The 18584-nt window shown below is 40.9% G+C and overlaps 1 protein-coding gene across 1 annotated transcript in view; it reads right to left on the reverse strand.

The window, feature by feature from the left end:
- The window catches only part of FHIP1A (FHF complex subunit HOOK interacting protein 1A), a 197809-nt gene that overhangs the window by 20014 nt on the left and 159211 nt on the right, over window positions 1-18584 (reverse strand). Inside the window, exons 7-10 of the mRNA XM_066573653.1 lie at window positions 16765-16844; window positions 10106-10281; window positions 5098-6111; window positions 3991-4169 (exon numbers count right to left, since the gene is read on the reverse strand). Of these exons, the coding sequence (XP_066429750.1) occupies window positions 3991-4169; window positions 5098-6111; window positions 10106-10281; window positions 16765-16844 (1449 nt within the window). The remainder of the gene's footprint in view (window positions 1-3990; window positions 4170-5097; window positions 6112-10105; window positions 10282-16764; window positions 16845-18584) is intronic.

The following is an 18584-nucleotide window of genomic DNA, read 5'->3' on the forward strand; positions in this document are numbered from 1 at the left end:
CAAGTTTTTATTTGATGAGAAGTTAAACTATTAGAGATGAGCAAGCACCCAAATGCTCGGGTCCGCGTTATTCGAGGCAAACTTTTCAAAAAATTTGAGAGCTCTACTCGAGTAACGAACCCCATTGACTACAACGGGAGACTGAAGCATTTTTGTATGTGGGACGCCGGGTCCCGAGCTTTTTTTTTCTTTTTTCCCTCTCTCTCTCTCTGCGTTGTGGCAGGGAGGAAACAAAAACTGGGGCGGGGTCGAACACGGCTTGATGCTCGTTCGAGTAACGAGCACCATCAAGTACGCTAATACTCGAAGGAGCATCAAGCTCGGCAGAGTATGTTCGCTCAACTCTATAAACTATCCATTTCATTACTCAAAGCACTGGGTTTATATTCATTAATCATTTTTTAACCTCTTCCCGAATCACCCCTATTTATTTTTAAGTGTTCATTTTTCCATCCCCACTTTCAAAAGTCATAACTTTTTTTCCTTTTCCAGCAACATTTCCACGTGAGGGCTTGTTTCTTGTGAGACAAGTTGTATTTTTCAGTGGTGTTATTTATTGTACCATATAAAGTATTGGCAAACTTTAACCCCTTCCCACTCCAAGACATACATTCACGTCCTGGAGCATCAGGGTATGTATGCAGAGAGGTCGCGTGGCTGTTTATTACAGCTGACACCCGCGGGAAATAGCTGCGATCGTCCGTTTTGCCAATCACGGCTATTAAGCCTTTAAATGCCGATGTCAATTCTGACAGCGGCATTTAAATCCCCCCCGCCCCCCCCCCCCCCCCCCCCGCGGTGAGATCGGGGGAGCCGTGCAGGTGTCATGGCAGCCAGGGGCCTTTTGAAAGGCCCCAGAGCTGCCTTAGCAAACTGCCTATCAAGCCATCCCCATGGGGTGGCTTGATAGACTGCCTGTCAAATGGGGTCAAATGGGCCGTGGGGGATTTAAATGCTGCTGTCAGAATTGACATCGGCATTTCCTTTGGGGTCAATGGAAGCCGCCCATCCCGCGATACTTCCACTGTGAGCACTGAGGAAGTATCGCAGGAATCTGCGTCACAGCTCAGCGCCGGCGCGTCATGTGCTGCACTGTGCATGTGCGCTGGATCGCCAGACAGGACACTTGCGGTGGATCGGGACAGGTGAGTATGGGGTCTCTGTGGGGCGCTGGGTTGGATTCCGCTGCGATATTTCGTGGGCATGAGGCCTTAAGCAGACGTGTATTTTATTAGACTGCTCAATCCTTTGGAGCCTGCAGTCCATTGACGGGTATTTACGAGCTCTGTCATGTCAAGACATTATAAGTAAGCAGAGCACCTTGTTCCCCTGAAGTTTACTTACTTTGTCCTCCATTCCCTAAGTGTCCATTATGAAATGAATAAAAGTATTTTGCTTTTGATGTGTACTAGCTGTCTATCAACAGAATAGAAAGAAGCATTGGAGTAGTAGAAATTGAACAGCTTTTTCGTGAGATCTGACAAACCCTTACTGTACTCAGATTATTTCTACTATCACATTTTGCTCTTCATCTGCCATCAAACATTAGAAAATCATTTAAGTGCACTTGTCGCTAAAATTCAGTTTTTTTTCTAGAAAGAAAAACAACCCACGCTTTGTTTTTTTTATATCTTTAACAGATGTAGTAGTTGCTTTTTAATTATTTATCAATTCATCTGCTATTTTGCATTCTATGCACTATTATCCATCATACTAGTAACATTAGAATCAGAGACGGCACTGCTTACTGTTGTGGTTAAACTCTGTGTGAAAAAAACCCTAAAGCCCCATTGATGCTCCTGGTTCTGTATTTTGATCAGAGTAGATATAGAGTGCTATGAACACCAAAATATAGTACTAGTGTTTACCTTAAGACCGAATGCACACGGGCGTATTTGCATTGCGAAATCCGGATGGGGCATCTGCCTATGGATTCTGCAGCATAAACATGCTATGGTAAATCGCTTTTCCATGTCCACGAGCAGAAATCAATTGCAATTTTCCGCACGCGGAGGGAAAATTGCTGAATGTTCTATTCCAACACAGATGGCTTCCATTGAAGTCAATGGAAGCCGTCCAATTCGCGGCCCTTCCGCAATCGTCATTGCGAAAAGGTTGCGGAATCCGTGTCATCGCCTAGTGACGACGCGGCATAATCTGTACTGTGCATGTACGCCGGACGCACATCCGCACTGCAGATTATGAAGAATCTAGAGAGGTATACAGGTGGGTCACCGGCTGGGCACAGGGTCAAATTCTGCTGCGGGATCCGATTCTGCCATGTGCATTCAGCCTAAATCAAATTAAATACTTTTGTCGAAAGAGACAATGAACTGCCTCAGTTCTCTTGGAGCTAAAAGAGGTTGGCCAGGATTAGAAATCATTCTGTCTTCCTAAAACATCACACCGCCTTAGTCACCGGTTATGTGTGGTAGTGCAGTGCTTTCCCATTCACTTCATTGGAGCTATGCTGCAATATCAGACACAACCCATGCACAGGTGTGGCACTATTTTTGTAGGAAAGCAGCTAGGTTTTTCTAATTCTGTACAAACACTTTAATTTAATGTGTCTGACTGAAACCCATGATTTAAGCTTCAGAAAAAAAATCCAAGTATAACACCCTGAATATACAGATTTCTATCCTCCTCATCTAAGGCTCTACCAAGCTTCCATGTGGAGCATCCACATTTGACGTTTAAGATGAGAAATACTCTCAATGTACAGTACTGTGCAAAAGTTTGAGGCCATTGTTAAATAAATGCTGCAGCTCAGAACTAGCAGAAACCAGTGGGACACCCATCTGTTATTTGAAAACTTCTGGCAAGAAGTGGTCTTCATGCAAGAATTGCAACCAAAAAGCCATTCCTGCAACATAGTATTAAGGATAAGCAACTCAACTATGCACAAAAACATAGGAACCGGAGTGCAGAATATGGCAGCAGGTGCTCTGGACTGATGAGTCAAAATTTGAAATACTTGACTCTAACAGAAGGCAGTTTGTTGCCAGAAAGTAGCACAATAATGAGTTTCTGCAGGCAAGAGTTGGAGCATGGCGAAGGTTCATTGCAAGTTTTGTCAGGATTAATGGTGTCCTCAATGCTGAGAAATACAGACGGATATATATCCATCATGCAATATCATCACAGAAGAGGCTGATTGGCTCCAAATTTATTCTGCAGCAGTACAACAATCCCAAAGATACAACCAGTATCATTAAGAACTGTCTTTAGGGTAAAGAACAAGAAGTCGTCCTGGAAGTGATAATATGGCCTCCACAGAGTCCTGATTTCAGCATCTCTGAGTCTACCTGGCATTACATGAAGAGACAGAAGCATTTGAGCGAGCCAACATCCACGGAAGATCTGTGACTAGTTCTCCAAGATGTTTGAAACAACCTCCCTGACGCGTTCCTTCAAAAATTGTGTGCAAGTGTATCCAAAAGAAGTGATGGTGTTTTGAAGGCAAACGGTGGTTGATCACACCAAATATTGATTTGATTATGATTCCAGTTTTGTTCATTCACTTTGCATTTTGTTGATTGCTAAAACTAAACTATTAACTATTTTTGAAAGCATTCTTATTTTGTAGCATTTTTTACACACCTGCCTAAAACCTTTGCACAGTACTGTATATTTCTGACCTATAAAACTATATGTCATATAGTTGTATGCGTCATCAATAGAGCACCATTGTAAAAAAAAAAAAAAAACTGTACACCGTATGCAAACGTGGTGCATATAATATTACCACAAACTTGGAGTACAAATCTACTAGCCTACTACTGTGACACATTTCGACTCAGATTGCAAGAAATGAACTGTGAGTTTGACAGTCTTTTAATTTTCTAGTTCGAATCCCACACTTCTCCTGTTGCAGTTATGGCTATACATTAACATTCCAAAAATGGTTGGTGTCCCACTGGAATTTGTCATATCTATATTTATATTTTAAAATGTGAGATACACACTTGCTACATGGTTTTACAGTACCTGATAGAGGGAGCGTACGCTGGGCTGGAAGACCATGTTTGTGTTGAGTAGGAAGGCTCGAATGAGAGGCTGAGGGTAGCTAGCAAGCTGTGTAATGATCCCAAGCAACAACAGGTTAACATGCAAGGAGTTCTCAAGCATGTTTTCTAATTTTGACAAAACAACACTGATGAATGGTCCTGAGGAAGAAGTGTTAAAGATACATAAATGTGATCTTGTCAGTCCAACATACAGTAGCAGAAAATGCATTCTATACATTGTAATGAAATTAGTATTCAGACTTCTATAACGAGAAGTAATCCGCATAAAACAAAGCCTAAATAATATATAGCTAGATGCACTTATTAATCTTGGATATGTACTGTACTTTTAGCACACTTACTGCACCATTAATGCTCTTACAGGTCGTCATTACGTAATGGCTAAGTAGAGAGAAAGAGTACCGCCACACTGAAGTCATTACATTGAAACAGATTTTCAGATGTCAGCAAGGTGACAACTTCTCTAAGAGCTGAAACTATAACCATACATCTTGTCACCCAGCATTGTCGGAAAGAGATATAACTGAGAAACAATTTAATCAAATGTTAACAGTTTGACAAAAGGTGGAAAGCATAAGGATTTAACAGCTTCTATTTGTGGTATATCATATAAGATGGTATGTGTTCCATGTATCTTATGTAACTACAGACCACATTGAGTAATTGCTAAGTGCAATATATCAAATTAAGTGTGGAAAATGTCATCCTTCTATAGTATGTGCTGTACTAACAGAATATCCAAATTCTGTCCATCAGGATATCCACTAGTCTACTGCATGTTAGGAATTGGTATTACGCCAAAAATATAAAATGTGGCTGGATATAAGAACCATCATGTGATAACCAAACAAAGCTGGTGAGTGATCATCGTTTCTATGACTGTTCTAAAATACATAGATTGATTTTTAAAAGCAATTTAAAAATATAGGTAATGAGATGTTCTACTGCAGTTCATCAGAACTCAATATACCGACACTGTCTGGTATCCAAATTTCTCATGCAGAAAACAAAAAACAGAAACATTCTGGCCATTCTTACTCAAATTTTCTGAGATTATGGTCCATACCTGTAAATGGAGCTGCTTGTGTCCTGGAAGAGTAATTTGAAAAGACTGTAACATCCTTTGGGCCAAATGGTGATGGTTCGCTTTCTATAGATGGTGTGGTTAGAGAATACTTTTCAAATTCCTCATCATCAAGAAGAGAAGCACTTTCAGCAGCAGGAGAAATAGGAATGTCTTCTGCTGAAGTATTCAATCCATTAATGATTTCATCACACTGAGCTATAAATTCTTCGCTATCTGGGCTTAATGGAGTCCTACTCAAGTTAGAGTTTTCCTCGAAAGAGAAGTCAAGCTTCAGTTTTGGAGGACCCTTATGGTGTGTAGATTGGTTTTTTACAACATTTTCCTTGAGACTTGAGTTTTTCTTATTATTTATTTCAGTATTGCTTACTTCCTGAGACTGAAAATGCTGTTCTTGATGATGCACATCAGCTACTAGGCATTCATCTGAAACGTCTTCCTTTTTCTCCACTTGTGTTTCAACAGAATCTTTTTCAGCACATAACATGTAAACCACTGCATCATTATCAAAGTCATCTTCTTCATTGTATGTGCCCTTAACAAACATTATTGCATTCATTTTCATCTCTTGAATATGTTTTGGGGGTTCTGGGGGTAACACAGAATCCTGCGGTGGTTGTGGTGAACCCGTTCCTGAGTCTGGAGATATCCCTGTGTCATAACTGTCATCCCATTCAAGGTCATCTTGCAGTTTTCCTCCAAGGGAAGGAACCTCAGAAGAAAAGGAGCCTAACTGCTGTCGTCTTCTGCCTCTGAAAGTAGGAAAGTCTCTTCTTCGAAAACTGTTCTCCAGTAGAGCTTGAGAAGACGTTTCGGGATCTGGGTTTTCCCCATCGTATGGGGCTGACCAAACTTTACAGTCCTCTGCACATCTTAGGATGTTTTCTTCAGCTTCACAAAGGTACTTAAGGAAATTTGCATCAACAGTGTCCATATATTCCTCAGGAAATATAGATTCTGCTTCATATGAATTTGGTGAGAAATTAGCTTCGGAGTCTGTAAGATACAATTCGGAACACCTTGTCAAATTAATTATGCACATTCAACTTTAGGAACTGTCACTCCACCCCTATGTCTACCTTCTTTCTCTCTTTAGCTTCAGAGACCCTTTCAGTACTGTTTCTTTTCTTATTCATTCGCTGTTTGACTTCCCCCCCATTGATGTTTCTTCTATCAACTAGGTGCCTTAGAGTCCTTTTTTTTTTATAGAGTTGATTTCATACATAGAGGGAATTCCTAAATGTTTTTACACCAGAATTCTGGCGTTAAAAAGTCAAAATATTTTGCACAAGTCTCACTTGTGCAAACGTTTGTGACATTGACAATTATGCCTCATTTGTACTTTTATAAAAAGTGGCATGTTTACCTTAGTCACCAGGAGAACAATGCAATCTGCCGGCAGCTGTTTGTACAGCTGGATATGTGTTTAAACACAAGCTGGGCTCTGCAAACAACTCATGGAGGTCCTTTTACTTGAAGATGATAAAGTGTTAATGACCATTAACACTATGCAAATAGATTGCTAAATCTTTCAGTCACTGGAAAGATTATCTTTGCGTGTAAAAGGGCCTTTTACTCCAGTAGCACTTATCTGAAGGACTGCGTAAAATGCCAGTCTTAGATAAATGTGCTCCGTATTGTTTTTTGGTGCCTTTTTAAACTGCATCTTTTTTAGCACTGTTTTTGGGACCAAAATATTGTGACTAGATATGAAAATGTCTAAACACATTATTTTGGATTGAAGAATTTATGTAGCATTTTTGGGGCACTGTTTTTAGCAAACTCTAGCATACTCTAGTTACGACATTTTTTCTGGCACTTTTCTTCAAAGCCTTCTCAATAGACCTTCAAAACTGCCAGAAAAAGGGCTTGTACAAAATGAAACAAAATTAAAATGCCACCCAAAAGGCATGGAAATGAGGTCATTGAACAAAACTACAAGGAAATGCTTGAAATGCCTACTATTTTTTATATGTGCATTTTAAAAGGCTATAGAAAAAAACTTGTCTGTAAAGAAGCCTGCAAGGTATTCGCCAAGCTTTGTGCTCTCTTACTGGTTTTCATTGTCCATGGAGACAAACTACGGTAGTACTTGATATAAAAACTCTTCAGTAGATTGAACATTACAAAGGCTTTTGTATTATTTTATGTGTACATTGTACTTTTCAATTGCTATTTTTGATTTTAAGCTCTAACTCAAGAAATCTAAGTACTGTATTAATTTGTCAACACAAAGTAGCTCCACTTTATACAACATTTCACAATATACATGTACATAAAATGTTGAATTACATTGCAATTTCTTGTAACAGACCATAGACTTAAAGATTAGAGATGAGCAAGTATACTCGCTAAGGCACATTACTCGAACGAGTAGTGCCTTAGCTGAGTATCTCCCCGCTCGTCTCTAAAGATTCGGGGGCCGGCGCGGGTGACGGGTGAGTTGTGGCGGGAAGCGGGGGGAGAGAGGGAGAGAGAGATCTCCCCTTCGTTCCTTCCCACTCTCCCTCGACGCTCCCCGCCCCCCGAATCTTTAGAGACGAGCGGGGAGATACTCGGCTAAGGCACTACTCACTCGAGTAATGTGCCTTAGCGAGTATACTCGCTCATCTCTATTAAAGATCTGACCATGAAATGATGAGTATTCTAATTTTAGCAAAAACATGGGTCAGACACAAATAGAGATTAGAGTTGAGTGAGCGTTCTCGGTTAGAGAAATTACTCGAGCGAGCATCGGCATTTTTGAGTAACTGCCTGCTCGTCCGAAAAGATTTGGGGGGTGGTGGGGGTGGTGGGGGTGAGCAGTGGAATGCGGGGTGGGGTGGGGGGGAGGGGTGGAAAGAGAGAGAGATCTCTCCCCCCATCCCCGCCACCCCCGAATCTTTTCGGACGAGCAGGCAATTACTCAAAAATGCCGATGCTCGCTCGAGTAATTTCCCTAACCGAGCATGCTCGCTCATCTCTAATAGAGATCTCCCAGGTTAAGAAAATAATTTACGTGGACAATCGTTCATATTGTGGGATCATAGTTAACAAAAATCTACCGTTGTCACGTTTTCCACAACGACTGAGTAAAAAATATATTGAAGCAGATACCATAAGTATTCCATCCAACAGAACAGCTTTCGGAAAACAGTAATCCAGTTAATGATGATCGTTATACCTATGGCCCATTTAATAGATGTGCCCTGATAAATTATATGTGTGCTTGTACAATGCAATGTACTTTGCTAACAGGAAATAAGCACAGTTATAAATGTACAGTATCACTGGATATGAGCAAACTAGAAGACGTAGTATAACTCTAAAATAATATATGTAAAGTTTAATGTACACTTGAGGTTCAGAAAGACATAATAGCAGTGTTCAAAGCTTATCTCTAATCACATCACTGGCTGGGAGTATTTATATGTTTCAATTCCTCGGGCAGAAAGCTAAAAACACTTAAAAAAGTGGCAAGTAGTCATGTTGTTTTAAGTATCTATGTGGTTTTTAAGTATCCACGAGTTTCTCGCCCTGTTCTAGCACACATATACTTTTAAATCCCCTAGAAGCAACATGTAATTTTTCCATCTAATAGTCCATGAAGGAATTGCACTTCCTGTCACCTTGAACATCTTCCTCTAAGGTAAATGCTCTCTTGACATTCAGCTGATTGTAAACTGGAAAGTTATTATTGCCATTGTTCTGAATCCTGATCCTCTTAACCTTCGGAAAGTTACACTGGAGTACACACACACTCCAGAGATAACAAACAGGGCAGCAGTTTAATCTGTGCTATTGAAAGAAACCATTTGAGGCCAAGATAGTTAGACTTTATGTATTTTGTTAAAAGATATATAAGAAGAAAAGATTTTGTTCGCTTTTCAGAGAACATGTCTGGAGGACACACTGGGTGACACATTATTGAAATCCTTTCTTTTACATTTGGTGGGAGTTTTACCTATTCTTTATGCACAGAAATGACAGGGTATTAAATCTTTAGGAAATGCAACTTTAGGGAACTGTCATTCATTTTACTCTACCAGACATGAAAAGATACAAAAAGATTTGACCAAAGTATAGATATTAAGAGAAGGCATGGGACATTTACAAGGGTTTTAGGAGCAAGAAAAAATTGTTGGCCAATGGCCTCATTCACACGGACATATTCAACGTTGGTCCGAGAAAAATGTACTGTTTTCATTGCATGTGTATTTGTTGTGTTTTTGGTGTGTTCCATCCATGTTGCATTCATATTCACTGTGTTTTTCATGCACGAACAAAAAAATTGATATTGCTGTTTTTTCCAGTCTCCTGGCACCATGCATAAAAAACACACTGAATACCCATGTAACTTAAGTTTTTCACAGTTTTTTACACTCCCTTAGACTTCCGTGGGCAATTTTGATCCATGATATGGACCAAAATAGGACATGCTGCTTTTTTTTTTTTTTTTACACATGCAATACGCCAATTTAATTCAGTGGGTTCATATTCAGTCAGTAAAAGATACAGACTGAATATTGACAGAAGGTCGCCATGTGAATTTGGACTTTAAGATATCCCATCAATGTGTGATAAGTGGAAGTTATTTTCCATGACCCCCAATCAACAGAATGTAAGCACCATGGCACTCTCTGGAGTGGCACAGCACTTTTTACTACTTATCCAGACACAGCCGCTAATACATACATCCACTATAGCTAATACTTTGGCTTGGCCACATTGACTTGAATGGAGTTGAGCTGCAGAACCAGGCATAGCAGTATATACAGCATCATTGTTTTCTGATTGGTTGAGGATTAGTCCCCACTGATCATACATCCTCATTATGACCATCAATGTTTTGCCCTGAAAACCCTTTTAAAAATTTGTAACTCCAGATCTCTTCCAGATATGCCCTTCAAGAACCAAGCTCATAACATTTCATCAGTCTGATTAGCAGTTGATATACTGTCACAATTTGGTGTACACATACTGGTTATCTTGCCTGGAATACAGTTTTTACCTTTTTGTTTGCATTTTATCAACATGATATAATTTTTCTCCGAGTCCTCTCCATTAGCTGTAGTGTTAGAACAGCAGTCGGGTGTTAAGGCCAAATATTTAGCAGCAGAATAGCAGTCTCTTTCTTTAACTGTGCTGCGCTGGCTAACCATCATGTGAGTACATGGCAAAAGATACCTGAAAAACCAACAACATTTTGTCATTCCTAACTACATACGTGTATGTACATAAAGTAACACATGATATTTTTTTATAAATTAATATACAGTAGTCAACACAGTGGGCATTGTGGACAGACCAGGCAGTTTGCAACAAATCTGATATACTATCTATTAATCCTGTAATACATGACAAGTTTTCCCACTGATATGCTCCCCAACAGTACTACGTATATGGTGTCCATCCTTTTCTACCAGTGGTTGTGCCTGCAAGAGGAGAAACGCTTTCTTCAAAAATAGCCAGGTTACATATGAGCAGCGATGGTCAAGCCACTCACATGAAACACTAAAGAGAACAGTGGAGGATCATACAGATAGAATGCGCAAGAGGTAAAATGGTAAGTTGGACATTTAAACTTACATGAGAGATGGTATTGTGACAGGCAATGGGCCAGTATGTGGGCTATAACAAGAGCCAGCATTACCAATTAGTATTCATAGACCAAAGCAGATGAATATAGGGGAGTTAAGCTACAATAATACCTTCTGAACACTCATTATAATTATCCAATTAGAAAAAAAGCCCGTGACCACTCGGCAGATTAGTTGGTGCTATGTATGGGATGCAATTCTCAGAATTAAGACATTAAATAAGAATAAACGGTGGCCTTTTGAAATATTTGGGACCCGCTACCCAAATATTTTTAAATATTTGGGACTCTGGAACGCGCTACCCAAAACTATCTGGGCAATCACTGACACACTAAACTTCCGGCGCGCTCTAAAAACGCACCTGTTCAGGGAGGCATACCAAATCCCCTAAACCAAACCCTCTTTACTCTGCCTGATAACATGCCCCCTGATCTACCGACTGTAATCCCCGCTAGCCGTTATCTCCTGCCCCCTACAGTCATACCGATGCAGCCACTATACGGCCCAACTTGATTATTGTCTATGTGTATAGCACCCCTCACTCTCCACCTCGCCATACTGTGCACAACTCCAGCCCCTTTACCTTCTGTATCACCCCATTATTTGCATGTAAGCTCCTTGGAGCAGGACCCTTAACCCTACTGTTTCCATCAATTGATTACCGCATGTAACCATGGTTTTGTTTTTATTCCCCTTTAAATCTGCTGGCGTGCCCCATAAACTACGTTGGGGATGCCAGCAGACTGACATTTTCTGTGTGTGCATCTCCTATGGAAATTATTGGAAGATACACGCATATAAAGAGTCAAGCTTCTGAAGTGCTCTAACTTCATGGGGACAGAGCCCTGGAAAGGAGCACCCAGTGAGAATGAAACACAGCTTCCCAAACTGCCCGTTTGGGATGCTGATAATGTCCTTTAAATTACATTCACAAAGAAAATGGATAGTTGTACAGTACCAGTCAAAGGTTTGTGCACACCTTTTCATTCTACGTTTTTTCTTGTTTTGTTTTTTATTTTCTACATAGAAGACATAAAAACTATGAAGGAACACATATGAAATAACATATTAAACTAAAAAGTGTGAAACAAGAATATGTTTTATATTTTAGATTATTTGAAGTAGCCCCCTTTTGCTTTGATTACAGCGTTGCATACTCTTGGCACTCCCTCAATCAGTTTCATGCAGAAGTTACTTGTAATGCTTTTCAGTTAACAGGTAAGCCTGGTGAAGTGTTAATTTGTGGCATTTTTCCCTAGCTCAGATACAGTGTCATGTAAGTTAGACTGTTCAGTTTTAATACACAAGTAAGGATAACTGTTTGAGAGCAACATGGCTGACTTAAGTCAAGCCCGATTCTCCTACACAGAGGCTAAGTTCAACTGAGCTACCAGTCTCAGAAACTGCAAATAACCAGCACTTTAGATTGGAGTGGAAATGCTTCACAGAGATTGAGTACCGGAGACATCTCAACATCAACTGTTCAGATCATACTGCGAAAATCAGGCCTTTATGGTGAGATTGCTGCAAAAAAAGCCACTATTGAGGAACATCAACCAAAAGAGAATTGCTTGGGCAAAAAACAAAATGAATGGACATTAGAACAGTGGAATTTGAATTTTGGTCTGACGAGTCAAAATTTGAGATTTTTTGTTCTAAACCTCCATGTCTTTGTGAGGCACAGAAAAGGTGAGAGGATTGGTTTTCACATGTGTGGTTCCCACCATGAAGCATTAAAGGGGTTGTCCCGCGCCGAAACGTTTTTTTTTTTTTTTTAAACCCCCCCCCCCGTTCGGCGCGAGACAACCCCGATGCAGGGGTTAAAAAAACCACCCGCACAGCGCTTACCTGAATCCCGGCGGTCCGGCGTCTTCATACTCACCTGCTGAAGATGGCCGCCGGGATCCTCTGTCTTCATGGACCGCAGGGCTTCTGTGCGGTCCATTGCCGATTCCAGCCTCCTGATTGGCTGGAATCGGCACGTGACGGGGCGGAGCTACACGGAGCTACACGGAGCCCCATAGAGAAGAGGAGAAGACCCGGACTGCGCAAGCGCGGCTAATTTGGCCATCGGAGGGCGAAAATTAGTCGGCACCATGGAGACGAGGACGCCAGCAACGGAGCAGGTAAGTATAAAACTTTTTATAACTTCTGTATGGCTCATAATTAATGCACAATGTACATTACAAAGTGCATTATTATGGCCATACAGAAGTGTATAGACCCACTTGCTGCCGCGGGACAACCCCTTTAATTAGAAGATGTAACAGTGTGGGAGTGCTTTGCTTTGATACTGTTGCTGATTTATTCAGAATTTGAGGCCCACTTAACCAGCATGGCTACCACAACATTCGGCAGCGACATGCCATCCCATCTGGTTTACAATTAATGGGACCATAATTTCTTTTTTAATAGGACAATGACCCCAAACACACCTCCAAAATATGTAGGGGCTATTTGACCAAGAAGAAGAGCGATGGAGTGCTGTGTCACATGACATGGCCTCCACAATCACCTGACCCAAACCCAACTGAGATGGTTTGGTATGACTTGTGAAGGAAAAGCAGCCAACAAGTGCTCAGCACCGCTGAGAACTCCTTTAGGACTGTTGAAAAACCATACCAGGTGAATATCTCATGAAACTGATTGAAAGAATGCCAAGAATGTGCAAAGTTGTCATCAAAGCATAAGGGGGTTAATTTGAAGAATATAAAACATTTCGGTTTAACACTTCTTTGTTTGCTACTTTAATCGATATCTGTTCCTTCATAGTTTTTGTGTCTTCAATATCAATCTACAATGTAGAAAACAAAAGAAAACCCATGGAATGAAAAGGTGTGTTCAAACTTTTGCTGGTACTGTATGTTGGGTGGAGCTGGGATGTTATTTCCTCACTCCTAGTATTACCAGTGCCATAGCTATAGGGGTTGTAATTGTAACCCGTCTCCTGAGCCTAGGAGGCCCAAAGGGCCCCAGAACTACAATAACAGTTATTGCAACTTCAACCTGCTCCAATTCTCAATCTCGCACTTGGAAGTTACTTTCATTACTACATACACAGGCAGATGCCGAGTTCCTAGCACTTCTCACTGCCTAACACACCTCAGCTACTCCCCTTGGCTCTTGCGCTTCCCGTACAAAGACAGGATGAAAGCCAGGGGAAGAAGCTGAGTTCTATGTACCAACCAGACGCTGGCCAACTTTCCCCTTCAGTGCCTCCTGTGCAGCATTGCTCCTAGCAGTGAGCCAGCGTCAGGAGCAGAGAGAAGCTGATGATGAGCACCTGGCTGTAGCTTTATGACTACAACCCAAGTGCAACCAGCAGTGCCCGTCTGCCTGCCACACCAGGAGGAGGACACAGAGCTGATCACTTGGAGCAAGGAGAGATGGAGAAGAATGAATGGGGATATCTACAGGTGAGCACCAAACACACCAGTCTAAACTACAAAGTCATACTATAACCCTCTGTGCCACCCTTCTGCATATTGTGAGCCCCTGTGTCCCACTCCTATATACTACAGTATAATTCCCATGTGCCATTCTCCTATATAATGTACTTTGACCCCTAGTGCATCCAATCCAATGAACTATGACCTGAGGTGCCTCCCAGTTCTATGTCCTATGAGTCATAGTATATAGAAGTGTAGGGCTATAGTATGTAGGAGGGGACACATGAGGGTTATACTGTAGTATATAGGAGTGGAACATGAGGGTTATACAGCAGTGTCATAGTATATAGGGATCGGGATACAGCAAGGGGCATATCATAGTATATAGGAGTGGGACATTGAGGTGTCCTAGTATATAGAAGTGGGACCACAGGTGCGGTCATAGGATGCAGCAGTGTAGGCATAGGGGGTTATAATATATAAAGAGGTGACACAGGGGCTTACTAAGAGGGAATATATGGTTCATAGCATATAGGAGTGGGGAAAACAGGGAGGTCATAGTATATAGGATGGGGCACATAGAGGCTTTAGTATAAAGGAGGGTCACATATGGTGCATAGTATATTATTGGCACAAGGGGGGGGGGTCATTATATTGGTAACGTTCCTTACAGAATGCTTATAATTTTAGAATCCATGTTCTTTATTTAGCAATGGTATGGTAGTATTAACCAGTTACAGTATCATAATTTTATTTAGTCATGGTGTAGGGGTATTATCTGGTCAGAGTATGGTGGTATAATTTAGTCATGATATGGTCATGCGCCAAGGAGGCTCAAGCTGAATTTTTGTATCGGGGTCCAACAGCCCTTTGCTACACCCCTGAGTGTTTTCACAACAGCTACTATTATAACCAAAGGACTAAACTTGCAATGTAAAACTGTGCATATTTTACATCCATTTAGTGATATATACAGATGAGCGAGCATACTCGATAAGGCAAACTACTCGAGCGAGTAGTGCCTTATTCGAGTACCTGCCCACTCATCTCTAAACTCTAAAGATTCGGCTGCCGGTGCGGGTGACAGGTGAGTTGCGGCGGTGAGCGGGGGGGAGAGAGGGAGAGAGAGATCTCCCCTCTGTTCCTCCCCACTCTCCCCCGCCGCTCCCCGCCCCCTGCCAGCACCCGAATCTTTAAGGATGAGCGGGCAGGTACTCGAATAAGGCACTACTCGCTCGAGTAGTTAGCCTTATCGAGTATGCTCGCTCATCTCTAGTGATATATATAAAATGGAAGGTTTTAATTAAAGGGGTTTTTTGTCCTCTTTCTCACTGATCACCTATTCTCTGGACAGGTCATCAGATGTTGATGGATGGGGTCCACCGCTGCGTCTAATTACCTTTGATACCTTTTTACTTTTAAAGAATAAAATAGCTGACCACTGCACAATTTTTAAGAGTTTTTATAATCCGAAAAATTGTAGTTCTGTGAAGAGTACATCAACACCATCATAACATTATATATAACCCTCCATGTAAGGACATCTATATAATGTCAAGGGTAAATGTAGTGGGCACTGATGACACCGTTTCCTCACCGAACTAGAGTTTATGGGGGCTGTAGTTTGTATTAAAATTCCAGATGGATAACACAACAGGTTGGCGCAATGTGTCGGAAACCTTGTATGTGAACAGGTATCCTCCAATCAGCATATCATAAGATGTAGGTTTTTCATTTGGAGACTGTATTATGGGTAGTATTAGGGAACAATCAATTATTATTTTATGGATCTTATATAAAGCCACATCTTGGCACATTCACGGTGCTTGAAGTGTATGTATCCTTACTAGCTGACCATTTATTGCAACATATAAAGCCTGGTTAGCTCCTTCCATCTGATTCCATTTGAGCTTAATCTATACAACACTCCCATAGAGTTTGCCTTATGGATGTGTGTAATTGTAAGCATTGCAGCCTTTCAGGTCACCAGGATCTCCATTTGGACATTGAATTTTACGTGAAGTGTAAAGTGGCAAACATTTTAGATTTCAGTTGTAGACAGTTATAGACGTTTTCTTACAAAAAAGCCCTATTTCCCCTATTTTGACTATGGGAAGGCGTTCCTGCTTGGAACACCCTCTTATGTGCCAGAAGAGACAGTTTATGATGCTAACTTTCCCCTGCAGTAGCACCGCAAGGGAAGTGTATAGCCAGATGTGGATATCTCTGGTGATAAGAGACAATCTCTATGGACTAGAGAAGAGAGATCACTGAGTGTCTCTAAGGCTATATTCACACGATTGAGCGCACTATCGCCTCATATCATTTCTGCGAAATTGCGATCCTCAGGATTGTGTTTCACGTGCGTCAGTGGCTTGCAAGTGTTTCCCATTGTTTTCAATGGAAACACCACATCGCACTTGCATGCACATGGCATGCGAGTGCCTTGTGAAGTCTTTAAAGGTCCCATTGAAAACAATGGGCGAGGTGTTCGGAGAGAACGCCAAAAAAAAGGACATGCAGTGATTTTTAACCACACAGCATCACTGTGAGTGGAAAAAAAATTGTTCATGTAAATAACTCCATTTAAAACAATAGAGCTCATATTCGTGCATGTAGCCTCACTGGGAATTCCTTTAAACACATTTAATCATAATGAGAAATACAGTACAATGCATTACCTTAAAATCAACTGTAACATCACATCTTCACAATGAAAGCCAATGAGGGTTCGAAACATTGCCAGGGACACGACACACAACTAGAAGAGAAATAAGAAATACAAGTTACTCATTATGTTCATCAGACACAATATCAGGCGAGAGTGTGAAGGTTAATATACCATACAGTTCCCTTAATCCACCATCAGTGATAGGATACCCAGTATGTGCTTGATTCTTAAATATGGCTGATCGAACAGTCATAGAACAGTAGATCTATAACTTGATTCTTAATGGACCTTTCACACAGACAGATAACTTGATTCTGAATGGACCTTTAACCCTTTCCAATCCACTGTCTGACGTCTGAAGACATTCTGATTGAAGGCTGTACCGCTACGATGTTGGAAGACGTCCGGCAGGGTATTCTTACTGTAGATTACTGGCTGCTCTGTTGTTGGGGGCCTCTCCAGCATATCCCATATGCAGTACTGGCTCTAGCCAGCAGATGGAGTGATTGTATAATGGCAGAAAGAGTAAGCCCCCTAGGAAACCCTGAATCTAAAATTAGATTGCAAAGGGTTAAATGGATGGATTATATCCACAAGCCTGACGTGCATATTTTGATGCAGAATTGAATATGGCAGAATTTTGCCAGCAATTCCACATTTAAATCTGAATTTAGCATGCAGATTTTAATGCAGAAATTTTCAATTTAGCGAATTCCGCTGGGCATTAAAGAAATATTCCGCCTGTGTAAAAGGTCCTTTAACTAGCAGAAGTTTCTAGCTGCTTGTCTTTCTTGTGAAATTCCACATTGTATATTGTGCTGGAAACAAATCCTGGATAATCAGACTCTCTGGATTAGGGGTATGGTTCACATATTGCTCTTTTGCTGCAGATTTTGGTGCAGATTTCAGCCCTTCAATTTGAATTCACTTGTAAGGGTGAAATCAGCTGCAGATATGAACCAAAATCTGTAGTAAATCAGTGATGTGTGAACACTCCCTAAGGGCTCTTACCCACTAGCGTTTTTTTAACACTGCGATATCGCTGCGTTTTTTTAACATGATTTTCAATGGGACTTTCTAATGTTGAAATCGCACAAAAATCGTGAAGCACAAACTTGCGATGCATTTTTAATCCCATTAACAATTGACATTGACAATCGCATTAAAAAAACGCAGCGGCATCGCAGCATTAAAAAAATGCAAGTGGGTAGGAGCCCTAAGGCTAGTTTCACACAGGGGATCTTTGGTCTTTGTTCACTGCGATTTTTGAGCGTCAGCAATGCTTTTCTATTTTAGAGAATAATCTTGCATTGCTGCCGGCCACAATGAAATTGCACTATTTTTTATCGCAGAAGTCAATGGGACTTTCTAATATTAAAATCACATTGCAACGCATGTTTGTTGTGTTGCGATTCCATAAAACGCAAGCTCCATAGGAATACATGCACATTGCACCATTTTTTATCTCTCAACATCGCATCAGTGAAAACATCGGTGATGGGAAGGAAACTATTGTAAATCATTGGTTTCCTTAACTGCTTTTTTACTGACTATCGAATCAGCTGAAAATCACGTGATTTTCTCACCCATGTGAAACCACCCTAAGGTATTTTTTTCTGTTTAAGGATAGCTACTGCTAGTAAACACAGATTTTTCATCAAAATTTGCACGATGCTTCTTTAAAAATCCTACAAGCTATAAAAGCATTCGAAAACAACAGAACAGTGCCATCTAGTGGCCAAACCTCTATGAAAACAGTCCAGTATTGTTTTATGATAATGTGCAATAAAATGAGTTGCACTCACATGCCCTTTGCTTGGCTTTTACAGT

The sequence above is a fragment of the Eleutherodactylus coqui genome, chromosome 7 (genome assembly GCF_035609145.1).
Source record: "Eleutherodactylus coqui strain aEleCoq1 chromosome 7, aEleCoq1.hap1, whole genome shotgun sequence".
Classification (NCBI taxonomy): domain Eukaryota; kingdom Metazoa; phylum Chordata; class Amphibia; order Anura; family Eleutherodactylidae; genus Eleutherodactylus; species Eleutherodactylus coqui.